This window comes from Taudactylus pleione, unplaced genomic scaffold (assembly GCF_031769625.1).
Source record: "Taudactylus pleione unplaced genomic scaffold, aTauple2 ptg000061l, whole genome shotgun sequence".
Classification (NCBI taxonomy): domain Eukaryota; kingdom Metazoa; phylum Chordata; class Amphibia; order Anura; family Myobatrachidae; genus Taudactylus; species Taudactylus pleione.
Window position 1 is genome coordinate 14451529 of NW_028284463.1, and position 24444 is coordinate 14475972.

At 43.9% G+C, this 24444-nt stretch overlaps 1 protein-coding gene across 2 annotated transcripts; it reads right to left on the reverse strand.

Annotated features, from left to right (window-relative positions):
* Positions 1 to 231: 231 nt before the first annotated feature.
* On the reverse strand, positions 232 to 9899 carry GFER (growth factor, augmenter of liver regeneration). 2 transcript variants are annotated; one of them, XR_015876435.1, is made up of 4 exons: positions 9660 to 9899; positions 8471 to 8679; positions 2031 to 2181; positions 646 to 729 (listed from the first exon to the last, which is right to left on the reverse strand). XR_015876435.1 is itself a non-coding variant. In XM_088464930.1 (3 exons), the coding sequence occupies exons 1-3, from the start codon at positions 9858 to 9860 to the stop codon at positions 567 to 569; spliced, it is 573 nt and encodes a 190-aa protein (XP_088321056.1). In that variant the 5' UTR covers positions 9861 to 9899; the 3' UTR covers positions 232 to 566. The 2 variants fall into 2 exon arrangements, 1 of the variants encoding a protein (XP_088321056.1); XM_088464930.1 differs by lacking the exon at positions 2031 to 2181 and having other exon boundaries at positions 232 to 729.
* Between the last annotated feature and the right edge of the window lie 14545 nt (positions 9900 to 24444).

The window sequence follows — 24444 nt, forward strand, 5'->3', positions numbered from 1 at the left end:
GGACACTAAGGTGAAAGGCTAGCTATAATGATGTAATAGGGACCAGCAATGGACACTAAGGTGAAAGGCTAGCTATAATGATGTAATAGGGACCAGCAATGGACACTAAGGTGAAAGGCTAGCTATAATGATGTTATAGGGACCAACAATGGACACTAAGGTGAAAGGCTAGCTATAATGATGTAATAGGGACCAGCAATGGACACTAAGGTGAAAGGCTAGCTATAATGATGTAATAGGGACCAGCAATGGCAGCTTGTACATTGCTATTAGTCTTTTTTTCCCCTTTCTCCTATGCTCTCAAATAAAAAAAAAAACTATTTGGTCTCTCAGATGTCAGACAGGACGATGCCTCAGGTCTCACTCACTTTGTTTATTAATGTACATCCTAAGGACATAGGTTTGTGGAGTCTCTCAGTAGTGCAACTTATTACTTCACAGAATATCAAAACTTCAGCACTAAAGACAAAAAAAAAAATCTGTCAGCGTCTACCTGAGCCTGTCAGCCACAAAGGTGGCACACCTGCCAATATTAGCAAAACAGAGGAAAGTAACAACACGATCGCTCAGTCGCAGGACCCGTTCTTCCAGCCATCGCGCCACCTCTCGTCCACTTTTGAGCAGTCAAATTCCACCTTGCTGAGCTTCCTATTGACCTCATTGTGAATCATGCACATCCACTGTGACAGGCTGTGTCTGCTGCTGGTGTCAGGCTGAGTGCTGCTTAGTCTGGAAACAAAGCAAATGGACAGTTTCAATGACTCTCTGGCTTGAAATAAAGAAACTTTTCTGTTCAAACGCTTTAAATTTCAGCATAAACTGCAAACAGTAAACCAAGGCTTTCAGCTGGCGAAGCTGTAGACATTTTACCCCAATGCCAGTTCTCAGGACTTCCCCTAGACCTTGTCCTCCTAAATCGTGACCCATAATGAGCGCGTTTTGTCAAAGACACTATGACAAGGAGCTTGTATCTGCTTCCAAGAATACAACAAGGGGGATAATTCTCTACTTAATACATGTATCCAACTGCTTGGAAACATTAATAACACAAGGCAGTGCTGGTTGCACTAATATCTATTTAATAGCAGGTAGATTTAAAACATGCATAAAAATTCTACATACACATTATAATAAAAAAAAACTTTTATCTCTGCTCCTTTAATAAGTATAAGTCACATTAATGATTCTCATGGGTATCAAGCTAGAAGGTGTATATACTTGGCTTTAAATGATTGGAAATTGCACAAAAAAAGTCCCGTAAGAGAGTAAGTGTAATTAATTAATACACATGCAAATTTCCCTTTTTTAACCGTGAAGAAATGCAAATCAGGCTGTCAGTAAAAAATTCAGACTGAAATAAACAGTAGAATCCGGGGCGTCCCCCAGCGGCTTAGCCATCTACTCACGTTCCACCTGCCAACTACGTTCCGTGTTCAGGGGATATAACCAAGGATGGTGGTAGTTCTTCCACAGTAATTGCCTTAGTTACTCACACTCAGTGCCAATCTTTAGGTGTGATATATGCGTGGCTTCCGGTGTGGTATGAGCTTAGTTCTCGGTGCTAGTGTAGTGCGGCCGCACTCTCCGTCAGGTGTCTGGTAATTGTCAGACCAGGTCGGCACAGTACATCAGTATCACGTGTATCCCCCATTCAGTTCAACAACAGCCGCAGTACAGCTCACAGCAGCAGCGGATGGAGTTAAAAGATGGCAACGGACCTTTCCTCATATAGTCCAAGAATATTACTAGGCAATATCACCAGTTCCACGGTGGTTATAGACAGGGACGCGTTTTGTCTACTCTGTATTTCTTTTTCTATTCTATCCTCCATGACTTGTGGCGCAGTTAAAGACCTCTTCATGGGCGAGGCCACACAGATCTCTGCCCATCAGAAAGAGGCAGGAAGGAAGCAATACTCTATTATCCCAAATACAGGGTCCCCTAGGCCTCAACAAACGTATCACAACTAAAGCAATCACAAAACGTCTATACAGGCGTCTATGACATCTAACAAAAACTTTGGAACTCACACAGATTAGTTGCAGGATGGGTCACTGTACACGAGACTGATCATCGGCGGATACAGGGCACATAGTTTAGCACAGCTGGCACTTGTGATTCTCCAAATGCCAGCATGCCCTGGCAGTCATTAAAATTGGGCATGAAAGGGGTTGCTGGAACCTGTGTGTTAATTTAAAACAAAAAAAAAAATAAAAAAAAAATAAAAAATTATATATTATATATATATATATATATATATATATATATATATATATATATATATATACACATATATATATATATACATACACACACACATATATATACACACTTTTTTTTACTAATATTTAACCATTCATTACCCCAAACTGTGGGATAGGCACTGCCCAGGGTTGTGGGGTGGGCCTAGTGCTATTAGTATGAGGCTGGTTTCTCCTGGGGAGTGGGGGTTAATTTTTTTTGCTGACCTAATCCCCCTTGAGAATGAGGCCCCATGCTGACAGGCCTAGGACTGGCTGGCACTACAGAAGGGAGACTGAGGCCCTTTGCATTTACAAATGGAAGACTGTTACATTCCCACTTTAGCCTTTCCCTGATATGTTCTTAGCGCTAGAAGAAGACATGGACAAACTGAGCCTGTTATAATCACAGTCATTGTTTTATATGAATCAGAGTTAAGACGGGTGTCAGATTTCCTCACTTGTGTATTTTTGTTTTTAAAAGGAAGTCAGCATATCAAGTAACCACACAATTATAATGTCAAAACGATTATATATATATGGCACTAACCATGTTTCTTACAGCGTAAGCTGCCTCCTGGTCATTCATCATACCCTGTGATGGAAATCCATACATCCTCTCCTATCTGCTACCATGCTGCCTTGTGTCCTGCTCTGAGATATCATATGCTGCTTGCACAGTTATACTATGGATCTGAGGCGTATGGTATATTTTATTGACATTCATAATGTTGCCATGCAGCATGTCAACATTGACACTGATGAAATGTCAACATGACTATAATGTCGGCAAAATGTCCCTGGCAGTCTAGCAGTGTCTTCCAGATCCAGTCACGATGACTTCCAGTGGTTTGTGTGCGGTTTACGGCAGGGAGTATTGCTAATCCTGACCAACACTCCCCCAAGTGCCTACCTTTAACCTCCCCTCTAACAGCCTAACCTCCTCCTCCCCAATGCCCAACCCTAACCCTAGTACCTAACACTCCTCTCATACAGCCTAACCCTCCCCTCCTGCAGCCTAACCCTAACGCTCCCCCTAGTGCCTAACCCTTACCTCCCGCAGCCTAACCCTTACACTCTCCTCCAGTAGCCTATCCTTCCCCTAGTCCCTAACCCTTACACTCTCCTCCAGTAGCCTATCCTTCCCCTAGTCCCTAACCCTTACACTCTCCTCCAGTAGCCTATCCTTCCCCTAGTGCCTAACCCTAACCTCCCACAGCGTAACCCTATCCTTCCCCTAGTGCCTAACCCTAACCTCCCACAGCGTAACCCTATCCCTCCCCTAGTGCTTAACCCTAACCTCCCGCAGTCTAACCCTAACCCTCTCATCCGGTAGCCTATCCCTCCCCTAGTGCTTAACCCTAACACTCTCCTCCAGTAGTCTATCCCTCCCCTAGTGCTTACCCCTAACCCTCTCATCCGGTAGCCTATCCCTCCCCTAGTGCTTAGCCCTATCCTCCCACAGCCTAACCCTAGTGCCCAACACTCTCCTCCTGCAGCCTACCCTTAGTACCTAACCCTCCCCGCATGTAGGGAGCATGAATCACTTACGTGACGCCTGCAGGAATGTATAAGATCATGCACAAGGCCCAGTAGAACATTTGCACATAATTTGGAGGGGTCCAAGACTCTGTTCAGGACCAAAATGAAATGAATCTGTCACTGCTCACTGTGCACCCTCACAAACGTGTGTCCCTCTCTCCCCAGTATAACAAGGCTCCTTGTAGGAGAATATGCCAAGAGGAACAAGGTAGAGCTGCAGATGCACGACAACAGATGGACTCTATTAGACATCTATATGACTTTGGAACGGGTGCTGACCACTGTAAGGACATCCAGGACTATGAGGAAAACGGCTTTTTGCAGAGGGGTGAATACAGGTAAAGAAGTGGAACCGGAGTGTGTAATACAGACAACCGCTCTGCCAATGCTTGGTACATGTATTGTGTGTGACACTATCACCTGGCAGAGAAAACCATCATTACCGTATAATAAATACCTATAGAAGCCCGGAGAGTGTCTGCTGCTGATAAACATCACTGCTTCTTTATAAAGCAATCTGCGCTCTCTCTACACGAGACCGCTCTTATCACCCGTCTCTCCTCCAGCCACAGAACAGGAGGATCCAGCCCGATTAGCCTGTAGGCATCTCTCTATCTCTTCTACCTTGTGCTGCCCAGGGTACCCGGATGGAAGATCGACAATGAGTAGGTTGACTGTCAATATGTCAACACCAGATGGCCAACATGCAATAGGTCGCCAGGTACAAAAGGTCGCCAGGTACAAAAGGCTGAATGACAAAAGGTCAAAAGTTTAATTTTTTTTTCCAACATTTTAAAGGTTAGGGGTTAGACACTTGGGGCCTGACTCAGCAAAGAATGCAAATGAGAGAACGCACGCACTCGGCCACTGCGTGTATATGCTAATCAATGCATACACACGGCAACCGCAGCATAAGATGCAGCCGCCCAGCACTACACAATGCCGCACACTTCCGCAAGACTGCGGAAACATCAAGAACCATACGAACAATAGAGGATGACCTAATGTCGTGCAGGATTTTGGCCACTTCTTGCATGCATCGAATCGTCTGGCTGCGTATGCCGCCACACTGCCTTAATTAGGCACGCCCCAATAACGGCGTCCCACCGCACAGGCATGCCTGCGTTCGCCCAACCCCCCCGTCACCCCCCACAACAAGGCACTTCCTGTCAATATCGGAAGGGTCTGCATACACACTACGTGTAGCCTGCGTACCCTTACCCGATTGCACTGGCTAGTTAGCGGACGCGATGCATGCATAGTGCGAAAACATCGCCTGAGTGCTTACGTTCTCTCACTTGCGTTCCTTGCTGAATCAGGCCCTTGGTGAGGGATAGGGTTAGGCTGCCAGAGGGGACTGTTAGGGTTAGGCACGAGGGGGAGGGTTAGGGTTAAATTACAAAAACAAAACATGTCAAACCATTTTTGTGTCGACCATTTGAACCAGTCGACCTTTTAACACCGTCAACCTATTGCATGTCGACCTTATTACTGTCGTTTTTTTATAGCACACCCGCTGCTCAGGGTCCACTTACACTGTGTCATTGCTATGATGCAATACTCCTTCATAATGTTAAGAAAAGTATTTCTAATACAGGCGGATATGTATGAACGGGTGATATGGGGATTTAGGACCTAATTCAGACTCGCTCGCAAGCGGATCAATGTTTAGGCCCTGCGCACACGCAGCGGCCGCACTGCACGTGCCCAAGCCCCGGAGCAAGAGAGATTCTCTCACTCCGGAGCTCACTACAAAAGGGCCGGCTATTGATGTTGATCGACAGCTCAGGCTGTTTTGTAGGCGTGGCGGGGGGGGGGGGTGGTTTCACAAACGGAGGCGTTCCTTAAGGAACGCCTGCCGTTTTGTGGGCGGCCGCACTGACATCAGCAGTGATGTCAGTGGGGAGCTTCCTACTCGTTCATAGCAGGAAGCTCCCTGGGGCTTGCGGTTGCCGAGACCCAACCTTACGGTCTCGTCACAAGCCCCGATGGTCTGGTCTGTCGCTAACGCTGTGGGTGGTAACCCACAGCTTAGCTAGCGACCAGGAGGCCGCACTACAAAATACAAGCGGCCGCCCACATTCAGAACGAGCGCTCGCATTTTGCGAACGCCTCTGAATGAGGGCCTTAGGGTATCATTGAACGTTGTGTGCGCCGATACCGCTTCTCTCCATGTATTAACGTGGGGTTGGGTATTAAATGACTCGGTGAAGAGGCGAAGCAGGAAGAGTTATAGACGCGCCACAGCGTGTCGGATCCCAGTCTACTTACCAGGTCCAGCAGCTCTGTTGTCGGGAGATGTCTGCAGGGCAACGTGTGGAAGGTCTCTGGCACCTGCTCCTGTGAGTATTGCCGCCTCTCCTTCCTTTCAGCCGCTCGGGCACACTGCAGTTCCGGGTTGTGGCTGTGGCTCCCATAGGCCCGCTCAGCACAAGTCTTAAAGAGCCAAACGCACCACTAGGCACCAAATTCACGCCTCCTCCTATATACGGAAGTCCCTGGGTGCATTCCTGTGCCAGAGTAACGGTTCCCAAACCATACTCCAGCGTTACTATACCCAGTGACTCCTATTGCTCGTTAATGACTGTGGGCTTGTTTGTGACTCCCTAACCTAGCCTAAGAGAAAAAAAGTCTTAGAGGCTATTGAAGTTTTTTCCACTGAGAAACTCAGCATTCAATTGTTATAGCGCGTCCGATCTCCCGTCTAAAGTGACGGGAGATCACGGGGCGCTATTCAATTGTTGATGTTTTTCGCGCCGATCGCGCCCAAAGTGGTCAGGTTTAGCAGCGTAGAATGGCTACCCCCGACCAAAGTGCTGGACGCGATTGCGAGAAGTGCTGTTTCGGCACCCGAACAGGTCACTTTTCTCCCATTTCAGCTCGCACCCCCCTGGGGCTGCGAGCTGAAATGGCGCGTTGGAAGCTGGTCTTGCCCGACAGGAGCAACAATTGAATAGCTCCTGTCGGGCGCGTAAAGTGGTGAAACAATTGAATAACGCCCTTTGACTCGACGTCTCCTCCAAATCATTTGCCACGGACATTGCTCCTCACTCTGCAGAGATATTTGGTCCACGGTTATTCCTCCTGTGAAGTTTAGCCAAATCACAGCTAACAGACTATCTGTGGCCTCAAAGCTTCAATTGAGTTACCTCGGTCCTCAAGGTCCACAGTGCAGGTTTTAAATATATCCCTGGTAGAGTATAGATGGTTAAAACAAACTAATTGATGTCACCTGTGCTCAAGAATGGCTATCCTTAAAACCTGGACTGTTAGTGTGCCTTAGGAACTGAGGAGCTCATTCAGACCCGCTCGCTAAGATGCATACTCTCGCTGCTGCCGATGGTATACAGTGTGTATACATTGTGCACATGCGCATACCTTAGCAATAGATCACAATGCATGCTCTCGCTGCACACAGACAGCCCAGCAGAGTGAGTGACAGGGGAAGCCGTTTGTAGGTAGTAACGGGCTGGCCATTAAAAATGGGGTGGAGGTGCAAACGCAGGCGTGCCTGAGCATCTCAATGGCGTTTTAGAGGTGTGCATAATTATAAGACAGCATCATAGTACACGTCGCAGTGCTTGCGGCAGGGTATAGTCAATCTCAAGCGCTGCGATCGCATCCGAAGTACCGATGGTTGCATACACTTCCTGTACATGACGTGCACAAGTGGGCATTTTAAGACAGGTTGGTGGGTGTCTGCATACACTATGTGATCGCTCCCTAAGAAATACTGGGCGTGCTAATGCATTGCTGTGCGATTGCACTGCCTACGTAATTTGCATACACATCGTGCGAGCGATTGCATCTAGCGAGCGCCACTGAAGCAGCTCCTGATGCTGGTAAACATTGCCATAGATGTTTGGTAGAATAAATTTAGGGCTATGATTTGGGGATATTTACTCCTATATGCTACTAGACGAAACAACCAAAGAGTCAATCATGTATTAATAATGATTTCAAACCATGTGAGTAAATTATTATTGCTGGTGTAAGCAGTGCATCCCATGGCTGTACCATAAAAGTGTAAGGTAGCATTATTTGGGATCTGGTCACATGGACGATGGTAATCATGTCGACACCACAATGTTGACATAGTTTAACACGTCGACCGACACCAATTCGATATCCTCAGATTGTCGACATTCTCAGAATGCCGACTGTTAGTGTTAGGCTGCATGGTAGAGGAGGTTAAGGCAGAGGCTGCTGAGGTGAGGAGGGGGGTGTTAGGGGAACAATACTTACCAGAACGCAGGAGGATTAAAGTTTTGCGCTGGAAGTGACGTCAAATGACCATCGGGACTAGTAAGCAGTGCCGGAGACGATGAGACAGGTAAATGACGGCTGGGCCAACAGGGACATTAGGTTGACATTCTATTATGTCAACATGTCATCCGTGTAGACATGATAAATGCAGGGAATAAACATGAATTGTCTATTTCTAAAAGTAAGTTCAGTAATTGAGGGATGTAATAGCTGGTTCTACTTAGAGAAAAGTAATCTGCAATGAAGTACAACAAAGGGCTGCAGAGAGCTAGACTGGTCTACGCAATTACTCTCCTCTCACAGAACTATAATAATCTAGTACAGACAAGGTCTTAGCTGCTGCGATGTGACCCGTGGGTTCCTCGCCTAAGAAACGCGCCCAGGTGAATGACTGAGCACTGCAAATGGAAAACGCCACACACCTCTCTCGCAGGTCCTCCGCGCACTCCTCACAGGGATAAAATTTGGAAAATAGGTTAATGAAGCTCTTCATCTCCAGCTGTTGTCTATGAGTGGGATCGTCTGGGTAATAAGCTGCCATTGTGTGCAAGAAGGACCAGGTACTCCGGCCAAGCTCTTCCCGATCTAGCGGGCATTCAGCGGGTCGTTCCTTTTCCTCAATGTCAACTTCCTGAAATGAAAAAAATAAAATCATCATAATCACAGACGGCATAGAGTAGCCAGAGGACAAATAAAAAAGAGAATTAGCACAATACGTGCCACTATTTGAGGCAAGACAATCATTATCCCTACTTTTAGCTTTGTTAAAGCAGCATTCACCATTTTTATTGCTCCGTTTCCCTATCATATGTACAAAACATTCTCTTGGTATAAACTTTTGGGGTTTTACAACATGCAACGCTGACACCTGAGGTCATATAACAATGGCATACAGGCACTTGTGGTACCCTGTTACTGGGCTATCTACTGTACACTTGGCCACCAAGGAATGGACTCTATAATGTACACTGACGATGCCTCCGTTTAGGCCACAACCTTTTCTCTTGAAACAAATCACCCTTATTGCCATCTTGTGATACTAGTATAAAGGTTAGGAGCTCAAGGCATTATGTATGCATACATGTAGAAAAAAGGAGCATGTACATGCATGAAAGGCAAAAAACTAAGGTATACATGTGACCCCCACACGTCCTCAAGTCATATCGGCCACAGGAGTAAAAGGGTTTGATATATATTTACACTCCAGGTTATAAGTCTATAACAGTCTTCCAGGCTCAGATCAAAGGGCCCAGGAGATAAGACAGCTCCTCGGGTCACACATGACGGGAGACGGTCGGCCCCCTCGGGTCACACATGGTGGGAGACAGCCGGCCCCCTCGGGTCACACATGTCGAGAGACAGCCGGCCCTTCAGGCGACACATGTTGGGAGACAGCCAGCCCCTCAGGTGAGACAGACCTGGAGACAGGGGCCCCTCAGGTGAGACAGGCCGGGAGACAGGGGCCCCTCAGGTGAGACAGGCCGGGAGACAGGGGCCCCTCAGGTGAGATAGACCTGGAGATAGGGGCCCCTCAGGTGAGACAGGCCGGGAGACAGGGGCCCCTCAGGTGAGACAGGGGCCCTTCAGGTCACATGCCGGGAGACATCTCACCGTAGAGGCCGCGTTTTGCTTCCTTTGTACCCTTATCCAGCTCTTGAAGTCCATACATGCCCGGCAGGGCCTCTTCGGCTTCCCATCATCCGCCTTGCCGGCCCCTTCTTCCTTCACTCCGGGAATAGGGAACGGGAAGCCGCTTAAGGGGTTGGTGGTATGTCGATCACTGGGCGCCGCCATCTTGTCGGAATAGTGCATGCTGGGAGGAGCGCATACACATACTGACTGTAACTGGTCTCATTCCAGCAGCAGGTGGCGCTGTACTGTTCTCTAGTCTCTCCAGGTGATGTGGAAGTGGCAGGTATGCTGGGACTTGTAGTTATACAGCATATGAAGAGTGGCCGCCGTGTATTATTATTATTATTATTACCAGTTATTTATATAGCGCACACATATTCCGCAGCGCTTTACAGAGAGAATATTTGGCCATTCACATCTGTCCCTGCCCCAGTGGAGCTTACAATCTATATTCCCTAACACATGCTCACACACATACACACTTATGGTCAATTTTGAGGGGAGCCAATTAACCTACCGGTATATTTTTGGAGTGTATAGGTATTAGATGGGCAGCAGCGACAGCACAGGGTGTAGGGGATAATTTGTGGTTATTATTACATTATGTGCTCATGCTGTCTCATGTTATATAATATCAGTGTAGTGTAGCTGTTATCGGTGAATATGTTTTGCTGATGATGTTATTTTGCACCGTTTTCACTTTTCCCCGTATTCAATTTCAAAGACTTTTCACCATAGAATAGGTGGCGAAAAAAAGTGCAGAATTGGGGTTTTGGGGTACAAACTAAAAAAAGTACCTTGCACCCCTTGGACTGTCCCCCTAAGGTATTCTGTGTCCAAAAAAATTAAAATTTTCCACAGGACACCCGAAAAAATGTACTTTAGTGTTGGGGGCAAAAAAAAAAAAGTTGGGGGAAAAACTTTTCAACTAGCGAAATAGACTGTGTGGGGTTCCCCAAGTATGCCCCAGGTGTTTTTTTGATTGCGGTTGGTTGCGGCATTTGGATTTTTAACGATTTCTAAAAGTTCACTTTAGGGATTTAAAAATATGCTTGCACCCATTTTCATGTACCCCAAAATTGATGGGACTAGTTATTTTTCCCCCAAAAATTTGCTAAATGCTATTCTTCACCACTTTGTCAAAGACGCATTAAAAGCACCTATTGAGACCGTTTAAAGACCCCAAATCCCTTTAGCAGGGCTATTCGGGGGTACCCATAGTGATCCTCCATGTCAGTGCATCTTTTGGGTGGTGACAGGCTGATTTCCCCAAAAATGACAGGACTTTTCGCTAATTACCTTTTCGCTGGGTCCCATTTTCGCCTATTTGAAATTGATTACGGGGATACGCGGGCACGCGCCCAATACTTTTTTGCCCAGAAAAGCTCTGATAATGGCGAAAAGTCCAGCAACAGACTTTTCGCCTCAAATTTAATATGGCCCTAAGTGGTAATTTAACAGATAGGCCCCTAAAGCAACCTCTGGATCGTAAGCACTAGCGAGCAGGGCACTCTCCCTTCTGTATCCTCCAATTAATTATATTAATTATGTTATTATGAATATTCGTTCCTGTCTGTACTGTTCTGTACGAGTGTACTTTGTGATGTATTACCCATATGAACAGCATAGTGGAAACCTTGAGGTGCCATATAAAGAAAAGGTAATTATAATAATTACTTGTATTTTAGGTTTATTGGTTACTAAACGTCTCTGAATATTTATCAATAACATAGTATGTCCAGCAGAGGGCAGTCACAAATCAGATTTTGCTCATAAGACCTCTCTTGTTTGGCATGTAAATCTGCCTAGTAAAAAGTTTTGTTAAAACTTAAAAGTAGGATTTTTATGCGACTTGAGTATATGCAGCCAAATGATACCCCTTTTACACCAGAGCTAAAACCCGGGATTTTGCAGGGTTAACCCGGGTCCTTGGTGTAAAAGGGGACAGGGTTGGATTCCTGGGTGGAGTGACCTGACAATCCAACCCAGGTACCTTGCAGGGTTTAACATGGGAATAACCCATGAAACCCTCCAGTATAAACGGCGCGTTCCGGGTCACGATGACCTAATTGACCGGCTTCAGTGGCGCTTGGAGATGAGGTCATCTCCAAGCGTCCACTTCCACGCCGGAAGAGCCGGGTTACTGCAGACCCGGCTCCGATGTGAACGGCGCCGACTTGGGAATATCCTGGGTCGGTGCCGGCTAACTTCCGGATCTGATCTGGTTTGCAACCCAGGGCCTGATTCAGACCCGTTCGCTATATGCGTGCGCTCGCACTGAGCGTATGCAAATTTTCCAAATTGACATCATGGGATGCGATTGCTCGCCAAGGTATAAGCACACCCACTATGGCTGTGCGAGCGTTCGCTCTGCGTATGCAGACACCCATTAGCGTATGTAGAGATGCCCACTGGCACACGTCATCTCCAGTAAGTGTATTAAAACATTGGTACGTCGAGGACCATCGGATGTGAACGCAGTGCTTGTGGTAGCCTTACCTTCCCGCAAGTTCTGCGAGCATTTCAATGTAAAAAAAAGCCAAGTGACGTATACTATGACGCTGCCTGGTAATTATGCACGCCTCTGAAATGGCGTTGAAACACTCAGGCACGCTGCGTTCGCATCTCCAACCCTCCGTTTTTACTGGACTGCCCCTGTTACCACCCACAAACGGCCTCTCCTGTCACTCATTACACTGGGCTGTCTTTGCAGGGTGAGCGAGCGGTATGTGATCGCAGTGAGTAGTTCGCGCACACGCAGAATGAAGCGTGGTCATGCGCATATGCAGAACATCGGGCCGCTTGCGAGCGCACACATATAGCGACCAGGCCTGAATCAGGCCCCCTGTTCCAACCTCCGGATCAGACCGGGAGTTTAGGTATAAAAGCGGTATTAGAGAAGATACAGGTATTTCTTTCATTTGTTGTTTTAATTATTCTGTTATTTAAGGCAATTCAATAAATCTGTATTAGTCATTCGTCAGATAAACCATACAAATCGCTAAATATTTTCACACGTTTCGATGATTTGATGCTCACTTTGGGAAGCGCTGGCAGTAGGCGTCCTGATTCAGACTTTGACCCAATGCAGATATTTATGCAGTTGAGCGTTTATCGGAGGTCTGTGCATAGGTATACGTCAAGTTACATTACCGTCGGAGATTACTGCGACTATTTTTCAGCAGAGTGATTGACAGTCAGGGAGCGTTTGGGGGCGGTAATGGGGAGTGGTGGCAAAAACGCAGGCACAGTGTGATCGTTTTTCGGGGCATGTCGTAGTCTTCGTCTGCGATCTAAACCGTCTGCGACCAATTCTGTGTCTTTGTACGAAAACGCTTGGATTTGTGAAGCCGCAGGTGGTCGTCTCAATACATATCCAGGTGTCTCGACATTTGCAAATTCTCGCACAGCTTCTGCGTGCATATTTGCAGTGGTGGCGGCATTAGCGTACATCTTTGTATCAGGCCTAGAGTCAGGAGCCTGTGTTTCTGCAGAACTAGGTACAGTAGGTCTCTCCTGTGTCCACAGAGGTGTTTCCTGTGTACAGTAATGATCTTATTGGCCCATGTAGAGGAATGGCTATATTTAGCCTTTGCTGCGATAGAAATTGTACACCTGTGAGAAAGGATTATGTGTCTGTATGTGGATGTAATAGATACATAGTTGCCAACTCTCCCTGATTGTCAGGGAGACTCCCTGAAATAGTAACAATCTCCCTGACTCCCTGAAGAGTCTACCAATCTCCCTGATTGCACCATAAAGCCCATTATGTCGCTGTTTTATATATATATATATATATATATATATATATATATATAAGAAAAACAGAGATATATACATTAAAATTGGATCATTAGTATAATTTCCCTGCATTGGTTATAAGGCACAATGATCCCTATGGCTACATGTATTTTCTGAAAAGTGTCAGTGTGTATTCATCACCATATAGATCTTACTAACTGCTTTGTGGCTCATTTACATGTGGATGTAATGGAGCGTACACACGGTCAGATTTGTAAGACTTGTCAGATTTGTCAGATGAACGATTGAACGATTAAACGATCTGAACGATTTGAACGATTTTACCAAAGTTTTGAACGATTTGAACGATTGAACGATTTTTGACTGCATTAAAATGAATGGAATCGTCCAAGTCTGACTGCAAACCCATCAGATGTCAGATATCGTTATCTGACAAACGGGAACGCGCATCGTTGATCGTCCATCGTTCAGGCATGTCAGATATGAACGATTTTCCTTCAGATATGAACGACTGAACGATTTTTAAATCGTTATCGTTCATATCTGAAGGAAAAATCTGATCGTGTGTATGCACCATAAGTCAGTATTATGACACGCCTCTCAGATGTAGCAGTACACGCCCACTTTACCCCCACGCTCATAGGTGCTGATTTCACAATCTCCCTGAAATGCTTTTTCAAAAGTATTACAACAAATATTGAATTATCAAAATAACTCAATTACCGGGCGCTCCTTAAACAAAGTGCAATATTAATTACATAGATTAGTAAGAAAAACACTGCTCCCCAATGGGTACTTCTGTAGTAACCCCAAATATTAAACAAAAGGAACAAAATTAAACGAGTGAAAACCACTCCATTAAGGGTGCACGTTTAAGTAGATGAATCAGGACACAGGTACTGTATACATCAAAATATAAATTTTATTCCACACTAAAAAAGGATATCTAAACCCTCATTAAAATGTGTGCACATAAATACATCAAATAAAAGAAAAAAACTCTCCTCTTAAATACAATACTTGAAAACAGGAATCAATGTATAAATTAAGTCCTGCCCCAATTAATAGCATTTGATTAGTGGTTTATTCCATCCTGTTTCCACAAGAATTATTTAAGTTGAAAGGTTGCTTTGTAAGCTTTACTCCATATCGCAGCTTGATACACCTGTAAATAATATAGTCTTGTTACAATTGAGCAGTCTCTTCAGTTTTGACTCTAATGAGTCCAATATAAATAATTAATATGGATATGATATTAGAGTACTTGCTGAAAATTCTCTTATGGAAGCTGTTCCTTCTCACAAAGTGAATTTAAGCCAAGCAGTAATCACAAATAACCAACTTCGGGCAGGGCTGGCCCTAGCCCAAATTTTTTGGTAAGTGAGTATATTTTTTGGCGCCCCCCTATACAGTGCCCCTTTTACAGTGCCCCCGGTAGTGGTCCCCCATGTGCAGTGCCCCCAGTAGTAAGCCCCTTATATAGTGCCCCCAGTAGTAGTCCCCCCTATGCAGTACCCATAATAGTGGTACCCCTTATGCAGTGCCCTTTAAACAGTGGCCCCAGCTGTAGTCCCCCCCCATGCAGTACCCCCAGTATTGCCCTTTATATAGTGCCCCCAGTAGTGGTCCCCCCCTTGTGCTCCTAGTAGTAGTCCTCCCTCTTGTAGAGCCCCTAGTAGTAGTCCCCCATTGTTGTGCTCCAGGGGTGGTTCCCCCCCTTATGCAGTGCCCCCAGTAGTAGCCCCCCTTGTAGTGCCCCCAGTAGTTATCCCCCCTTGTAGTGCCCCCAGTAGTAGTCCCCGCCCCCCCCCCCCCCTCCAGTAGACACACGTAATAAAAAAAAATAAAACCCACTTACCTGAAATCCCAGGCCTGCTCCTGGTCCCGCGCCTCTATCAGCTCCTCCGTCCGTCCTCCCGGGTTGCTTTGCATTATGGGAGAGACGTCATGACGTCTCTCCCATTACCCACTGCGGGAGCCAGAAGATGGCTCCGGCAGTGGGCACAGCAGCCGATGAGAGTCTGACAGACTCTCATTGGCTGCTAATCAAAACAAACACACAGCTGCCGGCGGCGGCGGCTGTGTGTTTGGCATTGTGTAGTGCTGACTGAACTCCGTCCGGTCAGCGCTACACACGCGGTGCAGCTGTGTCACAGAGACACAGTCTGCCCGCGGCCCGCATGGTACGCAGCTGAGGCGCCCTCCACTATGTGGCGCCCTACTCAGCTGCGTACCATGCGTAACGGTAGAACCGGCCCTGACTCCGGGGTAATGCGGATAGTTGTGCAGAGATGAAAGAATCACTTGTCCCCGTTAGAAGCTGTCAGCAGCGGGACATACAGTCACCACAAAGAATCCTCCCGGTCTTATAGATGTATAAATTCTTCTCAATAAAAAGTTATGAGTGACATTTCAATGAATCCTTATTAGATTGGAAAATAGTAGGATATGAAGCAATAATTAGTACATATAATAGAAAAATAAAAATAAAAGGAGATAGAAAACTGACATATGTAAATACAATAAGATGTCCTGTGCAGTATTAATATACACTTTGATCTCAGGCAGTCAGCAATTCACTGTAATAGTGTGATTAATAGTAAGTAAATAGTCACACAACTTATTCCCAGCTTCAAAGTCACGTATATGAACAGAGGGTAAGTTCAGTTTTAAAGGTGTAGTAAATAGTTGCTGGTTTATGCCAGCTAATATACTTGCAAAGTAATATGTGGGACGAGGGGTGGATATCCCCGGCAGGAGGTCCGATGTTAGCCTTTTCCAGACGCTGTTAGATTCACCAGCGGGAGATGGCAGCCGACACTCTGGTGTGGGACCGTCTCTCCGTGGTAGGGAGAGGGTCCGTCGGAAGGCTTGGATTCCTCTATTCCGGTATATCTGTCACTTGGTTAGCCCTACACTGAGCTTCTGCCGGCTGCAAACAGCCAGCTCCGATATACACATGTGAGCCGCTCTGCTCCAAACGGCATCTTACTGAGGTACTGTGGGTCAGAGACTATCCTAACCCAGTGGAACATATACAGTATACCATATGATCTGCAGGTTCCCGACAATGATTCCCAACCTTGCATTTTTAGACTGTGTTACATTTTTAATTATTTGTTACAGGCATACTGTATCAGCATGCGGAGTCTCCCAAAACATATGCAAACGCCTACAGACATACACACCAAACCTGTTTTCCACACTAAACCTTGTAGTAATATAAATATATATTTGTGCGTATCGCACAAGTAGTGTCCAAGCAATTCATCATCAGACCATAGACGACTAAATCATCAGATAACAATTGCAAGCGATCATATCCAATTATCTGACTTCGACAGCCCACCATTTGATAGTAAACATAAAACTATCATATTCTGATCTTAACTTTTCCAGTCATGCATAATAATTTATTATTCAATGTTCTAAACGGTATGACATGAGTCGGTCATTGAACCGTTAATAATGCGTTTCAAGAGGGTAGAGCAACCCTTATACGCACTCAGCGGATCTACACGGGACCATGGGTAGGATGTGGGATCTCATCGAACCTATAAAGGAAGTCTGGGGAAATGAGACTACATTATCTAGGATGTTTAAAGGAACATTTACAATAATTATTATTATACATGACTTTGCCTGTTCACATATTATTATCTGTAGGCACATTCAGTGTCGGGGTTGTAATGCAATCCTTCACTATATTAGCATATGTGTTAATGTGGGTTGATCATACAGGTGGTAAAAGAGAAAGAATTCAATTTGGAGAGAATCATAACAATATCATTTTCATAGTTCTAAAAATAAAAAAAACTTATTATGTTGTCTTCGCCCAATGGGGTGAGGGCACGCTTCTGGATGATCCCGATTATTTCAATCTGTGTCTCGTCCGGTTATCTTCGTCATCTACCAGGAATATCATCTGTCTGCAGCTGGGCCTTGTCAGCATCTAGAATATGAAATTTGAGATATCAGTCCTCTAGAATGTCTCCATCTTTCCTACCCAATCTGACGTCTTCCACCCGATCCATCTGTAGTCTTCAGATATCCTGCTGTTGACTGGATTTGCCTACATGGACGAAAAACAGATTCTTCGAGCGTTAGTAGTCCCCCCACTGACAATTTAGAATTTTGTCGGCTCCATATTGGAGTTTCCAAAAAACACAAATTATTGACATTGACAAGTGTTTACAGACTCAACTTTACCTCATTTTCTCCACTAGGTGGCAGTCAAGATCCTACAATGCCTTTTCCTTTCTCACATTCTCACTTTCTCACATTCCATGAAAATCTCCATACAATTATCCCTAATCTAATTTAATCTAGGAAATTCTAAATACACTTTGACCTGTATTCCGATGTTCCGGGAAACTAGAAAGAAATGTTAGTATACATCATACATGTATGTCAATATGTAACTAATTCTTATCTATTCCAAACATACAAACTGTTAACAGATATACCCAGTTCATTTAGCAATAACAGAAAATTATCCTGTGAAACCTGTTTAAATATAAGACCAATTTTGGAACAATCTTAAATGTATTTTTCTCATTGAAAACCCTTAGTAATTACAGACCCTACAAGAGGTAAAACATCAAAATTACAACAGGTGTTTTTGAGAAAAACTTACATTTCGGTGAGTTATTGTCACTACAACACTTTCAAAACAGTACGATCATATGCATATTTTTATGACCTATGACAATCCTCCTGTTCTGGTGGATGAAACCTCCACCTTTTGGTTATCCATAATACTTACATCATAATTTAACTAGGTTTTACAGGGATATACATACATAAAGATATCACGTTTGTATCTGCTACCAACAATCACTGGAGATCTCTAAAACCATTCCGTATGAACTATTACCACTTCTAACAGCTTCTGTGTCATTTAACACATACATTACTTCATGAGATATACACCTTATGTTTAGTTATTAATCTTTCCTATATCCTACAAACCAAACCTTGTACATCCATCTTCCAATTCCTATGAATTTGGTTAAGGGTTGCAATACTTACTTATCACCACTATGCAATTTTAGAATCCCCTTCTCGCCGATATACATTATTATACTTTTACCTGTACACAGTCTGAGAACAATGGCATATACCGTAAACATTGTTATAAGCATAAAAGTTAAATCCATTATCACCTGTAACCATAAAACATAAAGACGTCTCCTTATGTACTGCAGAAATGACAAACCTAGATTTCCTTACTTCTGCTTTGCATATGATGGGCAAAATTTACTAAGCGGTGGTTTGACGGCGGTTTCTATTCTGTTCTAAACCCCGGCGGTTTGGTGGCGGTTTCTACTCTATTCTAAACCCCGGCGGTTTGGTGGAGGTTTCTATTCTATTCTAAACCCCGGGGGTTTGGTGGCGGTTTCTATTCTATTCTAAATGACAGCCCTGTTCTATTCTATTCTAAAATGTGTTTTGATGGCAGTTTTGCAGCGGTTTCGGCCTTAGTAAATCTGCAGATAGCAAAACCGCCGACAAACCACAGTCAAAACACATTATAGAATAGAACAGTGCTGTCATTTAGAATAGAATAGAAACTGCCACCAAACCCCCGGGGTTTAGAATAGAATAGAAACCGCCACCAAACCGCCGGGGTTTAGAATAGAATAGAAACCGCCACCAAACCGCCGGGGTTTAGAATAGAATAGAAACCGCCACCAAACCCCCGGGGTTTAGAATAGAATAGAAACCACCACCAAACCGCCGGGGTTTAGAATGGAATAGAAACCACCGTCAAACCACCGCTTAGTAAATTTTGCCCGATATCTCTACTTCTAAGGAATATCTCATGTCCAACATTACGCATATCACATTGTTTCCCACTATCTATAATATTACGTATATATTGCAATTTACAAATCATATTACCTGCAGTCATCTATACTTACCACATGACCTGTTTACCTACAGGAAAACAATTATTTAAACATCCTAACATCTGTGGCATCTTATGAAATGATCCATTTTTACCTTTTTCCTACAGACTTCGTCGACCTGCTGTTCAGTCTTTTTATTACAGGACTCATTGCAAACCTGCCATATGATCCAATTAATCACACCCTGCTTAGCAATACATCACCTGATTCTAAGCTTCACACCAGTGTTACCTATATAACTGTTACAGGATTGAATGAATTGGTTAAACACAAATACCTCCCTTGACGAGTTTCTTATTCTTATTTACAGAAATCCATATCTATCTGAGTAATGTACTGTATAGTAGCCAGGGTCAGACTGGGCCATAGGGGTACAGAAAACCCTCCAGTGGTCCCCCAATGCTCCATTCTTACCACGTCGCTAAATGCATTACCCGTGCAGTCAACTATCAAAGGCATGTCTCTGTAGGAAATAAGATTTAGGGTTAAAACAACAGAATATCTTACATAACAACAACAATCACTTCACCGCTACATCTCAGATAATCTTAAGCAACTTATATCTCTTTTGAACATTGCTAACCTTCCATATAGTATTATTTTTTTATCCTGTACCACTTACAGACCCCCGACACCGGGTCGTCCTCGCTGCGCTATATGTGTATAGCAATCAAAGCTTCCTATGAGTTAACCCTGTCAGCTTCCACAGGGTCCATACCTGCCCTTATTTCCTTGACAAGACACACCCGGTAACCTGATCGTCTTAAACAATGTACTATGCATTATTTCAGCATTCAAATCATACTCAGTTATAACTGCAAGGCAATGTGTGGTTGACATGCGATCTAATACACAGATAATACAATATAACACATCATATGTCATAACTTCAAATATATAAAAATGAGACATATCTGCGTTGGCTGCCATTACTTATGAATTCCCCTAGTACTTTAAAACAAGCATTGTACATGTGTGACTTTAATGCCCAATTTTCACTGCAGATATGCTGCCGGGTGGCCTATATGATATAGGCAGCACAGACAGGGTTAATACAAGATACCTTTGATTACAATTTCTTCAAAAATAGGGAAAAATGAACATAAGTAAGTTTATAATTAGTACTATGAGAATTCAACGCTGGAGTGATATTCTTATTGAGACGGCCACCTTATAACTTAAGTTAACATTCTATTGTAATTTAGAATGCCAATTTTTGTTAATACTAGATCAAAGTAAATCTCTTATAAACACAACAAAAGAATCTACTGTCTAGACTTCTAAGAAGTTTCAAGGGAAAAAAAACTGTTCTTATTAGCATATAGTAACTATTCTGAATTGAATTCCCAATATTTACTGTAAACAAAGACATCTTACTTTCCTGAAATGCACACGGATTAATACAGTACATTACAAAATCATGAAACCACCTAAGTATCTAAAATGTTAATAATTGCTCTTTTATAGCAATGATAAATAATTTTGCTTAAACCATTACTTTTACATTAATCTCATCAATTTCAATCATGGCTGATTTTACAGTGGGTTAATTTTTCTTCTTCAATACATATTTTAAAGTGCCTTAACACAGGGGAATAAAAATATTACTTGTTACATTTTTATTATTATTTTAATTATCGGCTTGTACCATCACCACCCCCACCGCATAAGGCGGTGGTGGTGGCGCGCAGGCGCTATTCCCTTTGCTATTGGAAGCGCTACCTTATGGTGTGTGCGCTCCCATGAGGCGCGCACACGACGCTGTTTTGAGTCATGTTCGCGCCACTCAGCCACATGTTTTCCTCGTGCTGCCACAATTTTAAACAGTCATTGTATTTTACACGTGTCTTCAGGGATTTGACTACACAAATTCTATCTCTTATATTATTTAGCACCTCAAAATCGAAACTGACAATTTTAGGGAAAGGCTACAAACATACCTTCGGTCATCTTAACCCATACATCACAGTACGCAATTGCATGCGTACCATAGTTTGTATGCATTATATGCCGTGCCGAACCTGTCGGTCCTTCCAAAAGCAGCGCATCATCTAACATTTCCACTGTTTGTTCAGCACCCATCTGGGCCAACATTCTGAACTTTTCAATAGAGATTTAGACCGGTGGACGAATTCACAGGCTGCGTCCACTCACCTTCACCCGCTGTGTGCAACCAACTCGCTAATCATTACAGTCAACCTACACAACAAGCAGCAGAATGCCGCCTATACAATATCCTGCCTTCCGGATAGGGAACACACAGTACCCCTAACCAATGGGAACACACAGTACCCCTAACCAATGGGAACACACTGTACCCCTAATCAAATCCCTTTTCGAGTACTTTCCACTGCTAGAATTTAAGAGTTCCAATAACCCTTACCCTTTTCAGTGATTTCCTCCACCACAACTCAGTTCACAATCACGGTTTGCCCCAACCATGCGGTTCAATCGCAATGCCCAAAGAACCTAACTAATCAATGGATTTTGCGATCACACTGAGAGCCGATTTTTAACTCTAGGGAACACACAGTACCCCTAGTAATAGGGAACACACAGTACCCCTATTCTGCAATACACCTGCTATGTGTACCCTAGGAAACACACAGTACTCCTAGCTCTAGGGAACACACAGTACCCCTATTCTCATCACTTTCATACACCTTTTGTTTTCTGCGCAGAAAAACTTTTACTTAACCTTGGCAGTTACAATTTAAAGGGGTTACCCATTTAACCATGCTATGCACATAACAAGACTATTTATCAAAATGACTGTATAAACCCACGGCAGTATTACCGGATACACGTGTATGCTATTGTGCGACCAGTCGCATACACAATATTGCAACTGATACACAAAAGCGCAAAATAAAAATGACACTATTGTGCAACTAGTCGCATACACAATAATGCGACTAACACACAAAGCGCGAGCAGACAATAAAAGAAACAAACCTTTCTCTCTTGTCCCCGGTTCCTAATCAGCGACATAGATTCAACACTGAATGGTAGCAGGGTTTTGAACACAGTGCGTTCTTGCCTGCTTATGGTGCCTTCCACCCTCTGGTGCGGAATCGAGGTCCGTTCGCTATTGTGCGAATTGCGGTGGCGTAATATCAGCTGAGAGCCCCCATCTATGAATACCCCTAAATCTATATACCAAAAATGTTGCTATTTAGCGCTACAAGTCACATAATAAATAATTGCTTTCCAATCCAATTGTGGTTCCAACGCACAAAAAGTTATATTGCAATAAAAAGAAAGTTACACGCTTAGATCTAACACAATTAACGCAAAAAGCAAGTAAATACAAAGGTACAGAGACAACAAAGGCACAGAATAACAGATGCTCATTGGTTCTTGCTTCAGGTCACTCCGTTCATTGGTTAGTTCATATGGTGTCATCAGAGGTATGGATCAGCTTTCCAACTGCTTCTTTGTGTAGGTTTCCCTCCGAGGAACTAATAAAAAACACTACATACAGAGATACATTCTAACCTATAATTCATATCTTGCGAACACCTGCTGCGATCTCCTTGCTGATAGAACAGAAGATCTACAAATAAACAGGGGTTTAGAATGGTACCAAACATGACATGTCTAATAGTTCTATACTTTAAATACCATACACATACATTTCACAACATAATTATATGCTACTAAAACCTCTAATATCACATTTAATGTGAAGGAACCCTTTTATAAGTTATTGTATGTGTAAGTGTGAGAGTATTGTGTAGTTTCGCTAGTTTGCGTTGCGCGTATGTGTGGGTTCGTGCGCACTTCAAAGGTGCGTGCGTATGTGTATGCATGTAAGTCTATGTGTGTGTGTGTTATGTAATTCAGTGTATTTGTGATGGATTAATATATACTGTATATTATCCATTTCTGACATACTTCAACAAGCTGTCCAAACTACAGTAAAAGGTATCACAAGCGGCAAGGTTCACTTCCAAGCAGGGGAAACCCCCAGCTGTTTGCCGTTGCCACTCTGTCTGGTAGCTTGTGACAGATTTTTCTCCACTTAATTAGAGTATAGGTGTCAGTTCCGATGATCCAAAACAGAACCGAACAAAAAGGCATACAATTGTTAATGATCTGCAGGTTTCCGACAATGATTCCCAACCTTGCATTTAGACTGTATTACATTTTTAATTATTTGTTACAGGCATACTGTATCAGCATGCGGAGTCTCCCAAAACATATGCAAACACCCACAGACATACACACCAAACCTGTTTTCCACACTAAACCTTGTAGTAATATAAATATATATATTTGTGCGTATCGGAATTGTGCTGACGCAGAGTAGCATCCAAGCAATTCGTCAGCAGACCATAGACGACTAAATCGTCAGATAATTGCAAGCGATCATATCCAATTATCTGACTTTGACACCCCCTTTATGCCCTTTAGAGATGCTCACTTTGGGAAGCGCTGGCGGTAGAGGGCCTGATTCAGACATGGATGCAATGCAGATATTTACACAGTTGAGCGAAAGGTATGAGTTGGTATGAGTCGCATTGCACAAACGTCAAGTTACATTAACGTCGGAGGTCGCTGCGACTATTTTCCCGCAGCGTGATTGACAGTCAGGGAGTGTTTGGGGGCGGTAATGGGGAGTGGTGGCAAAAACACAGGCGCAGTGCGATCATTTTCAGGGCATGTCGCAGTTAGCGTCTGCGATCTAAACCGTCTGCGACCAAGTCTGTGTCTTTGTATGAAACGCTTGGATTTGTGAAGCTGCAGGTGGTCGTCTCAATACATATCCAGGCGTCTCGAAATTTGCATATTCTCGCACAGCTGCTGCGTGCATAATTGCAGCGGCATTAGTGTACATCTTTGTATCAGGCCTAGAGTCAGGAGCCTGTTTTTCTGCAGAACTAGGTACAGTAGGTCTCTCCTGTGTCCTCATAGATGTTTCCTGTGTACAGTAATGATTTTATTGGCCCATGTAGAGGATTGGCTATATTTAGCCTTTGCTGCGATAGAGATTGTACACCTGTGGCACATTGTGAGATTAGATTATGTGTCTGTATGTAATAGATATGCAGTTGCAAATTAGATCTAAAGCATGTGAATGCTTATAT

Excerpts from the sequence above, each read along its gene's own strand:
- GFER (XM_088464930.1), bottom strand. The coding sequence starts at position 9,860 with ATGCACTATTCCGACAAGATGGCGGCGCCCAGTGATCGACATACCACC. Across the intron at positions 8,680-9,659 it reads AGCAAAACGCGGCCTCTACG|GAAGTTGACATTGAGGAAAA; the intron begins GTGAGATGTCTC and ends TTTTCATTTCAG. Across the intron at positions 730-8,470 it reads GCGGAGGACCTGCGAGAGAG|ACTAAGCAGCACTCAGCCTG; the intron begins GTGTGTGGCGTT and ends CTTTGTTTCCAG.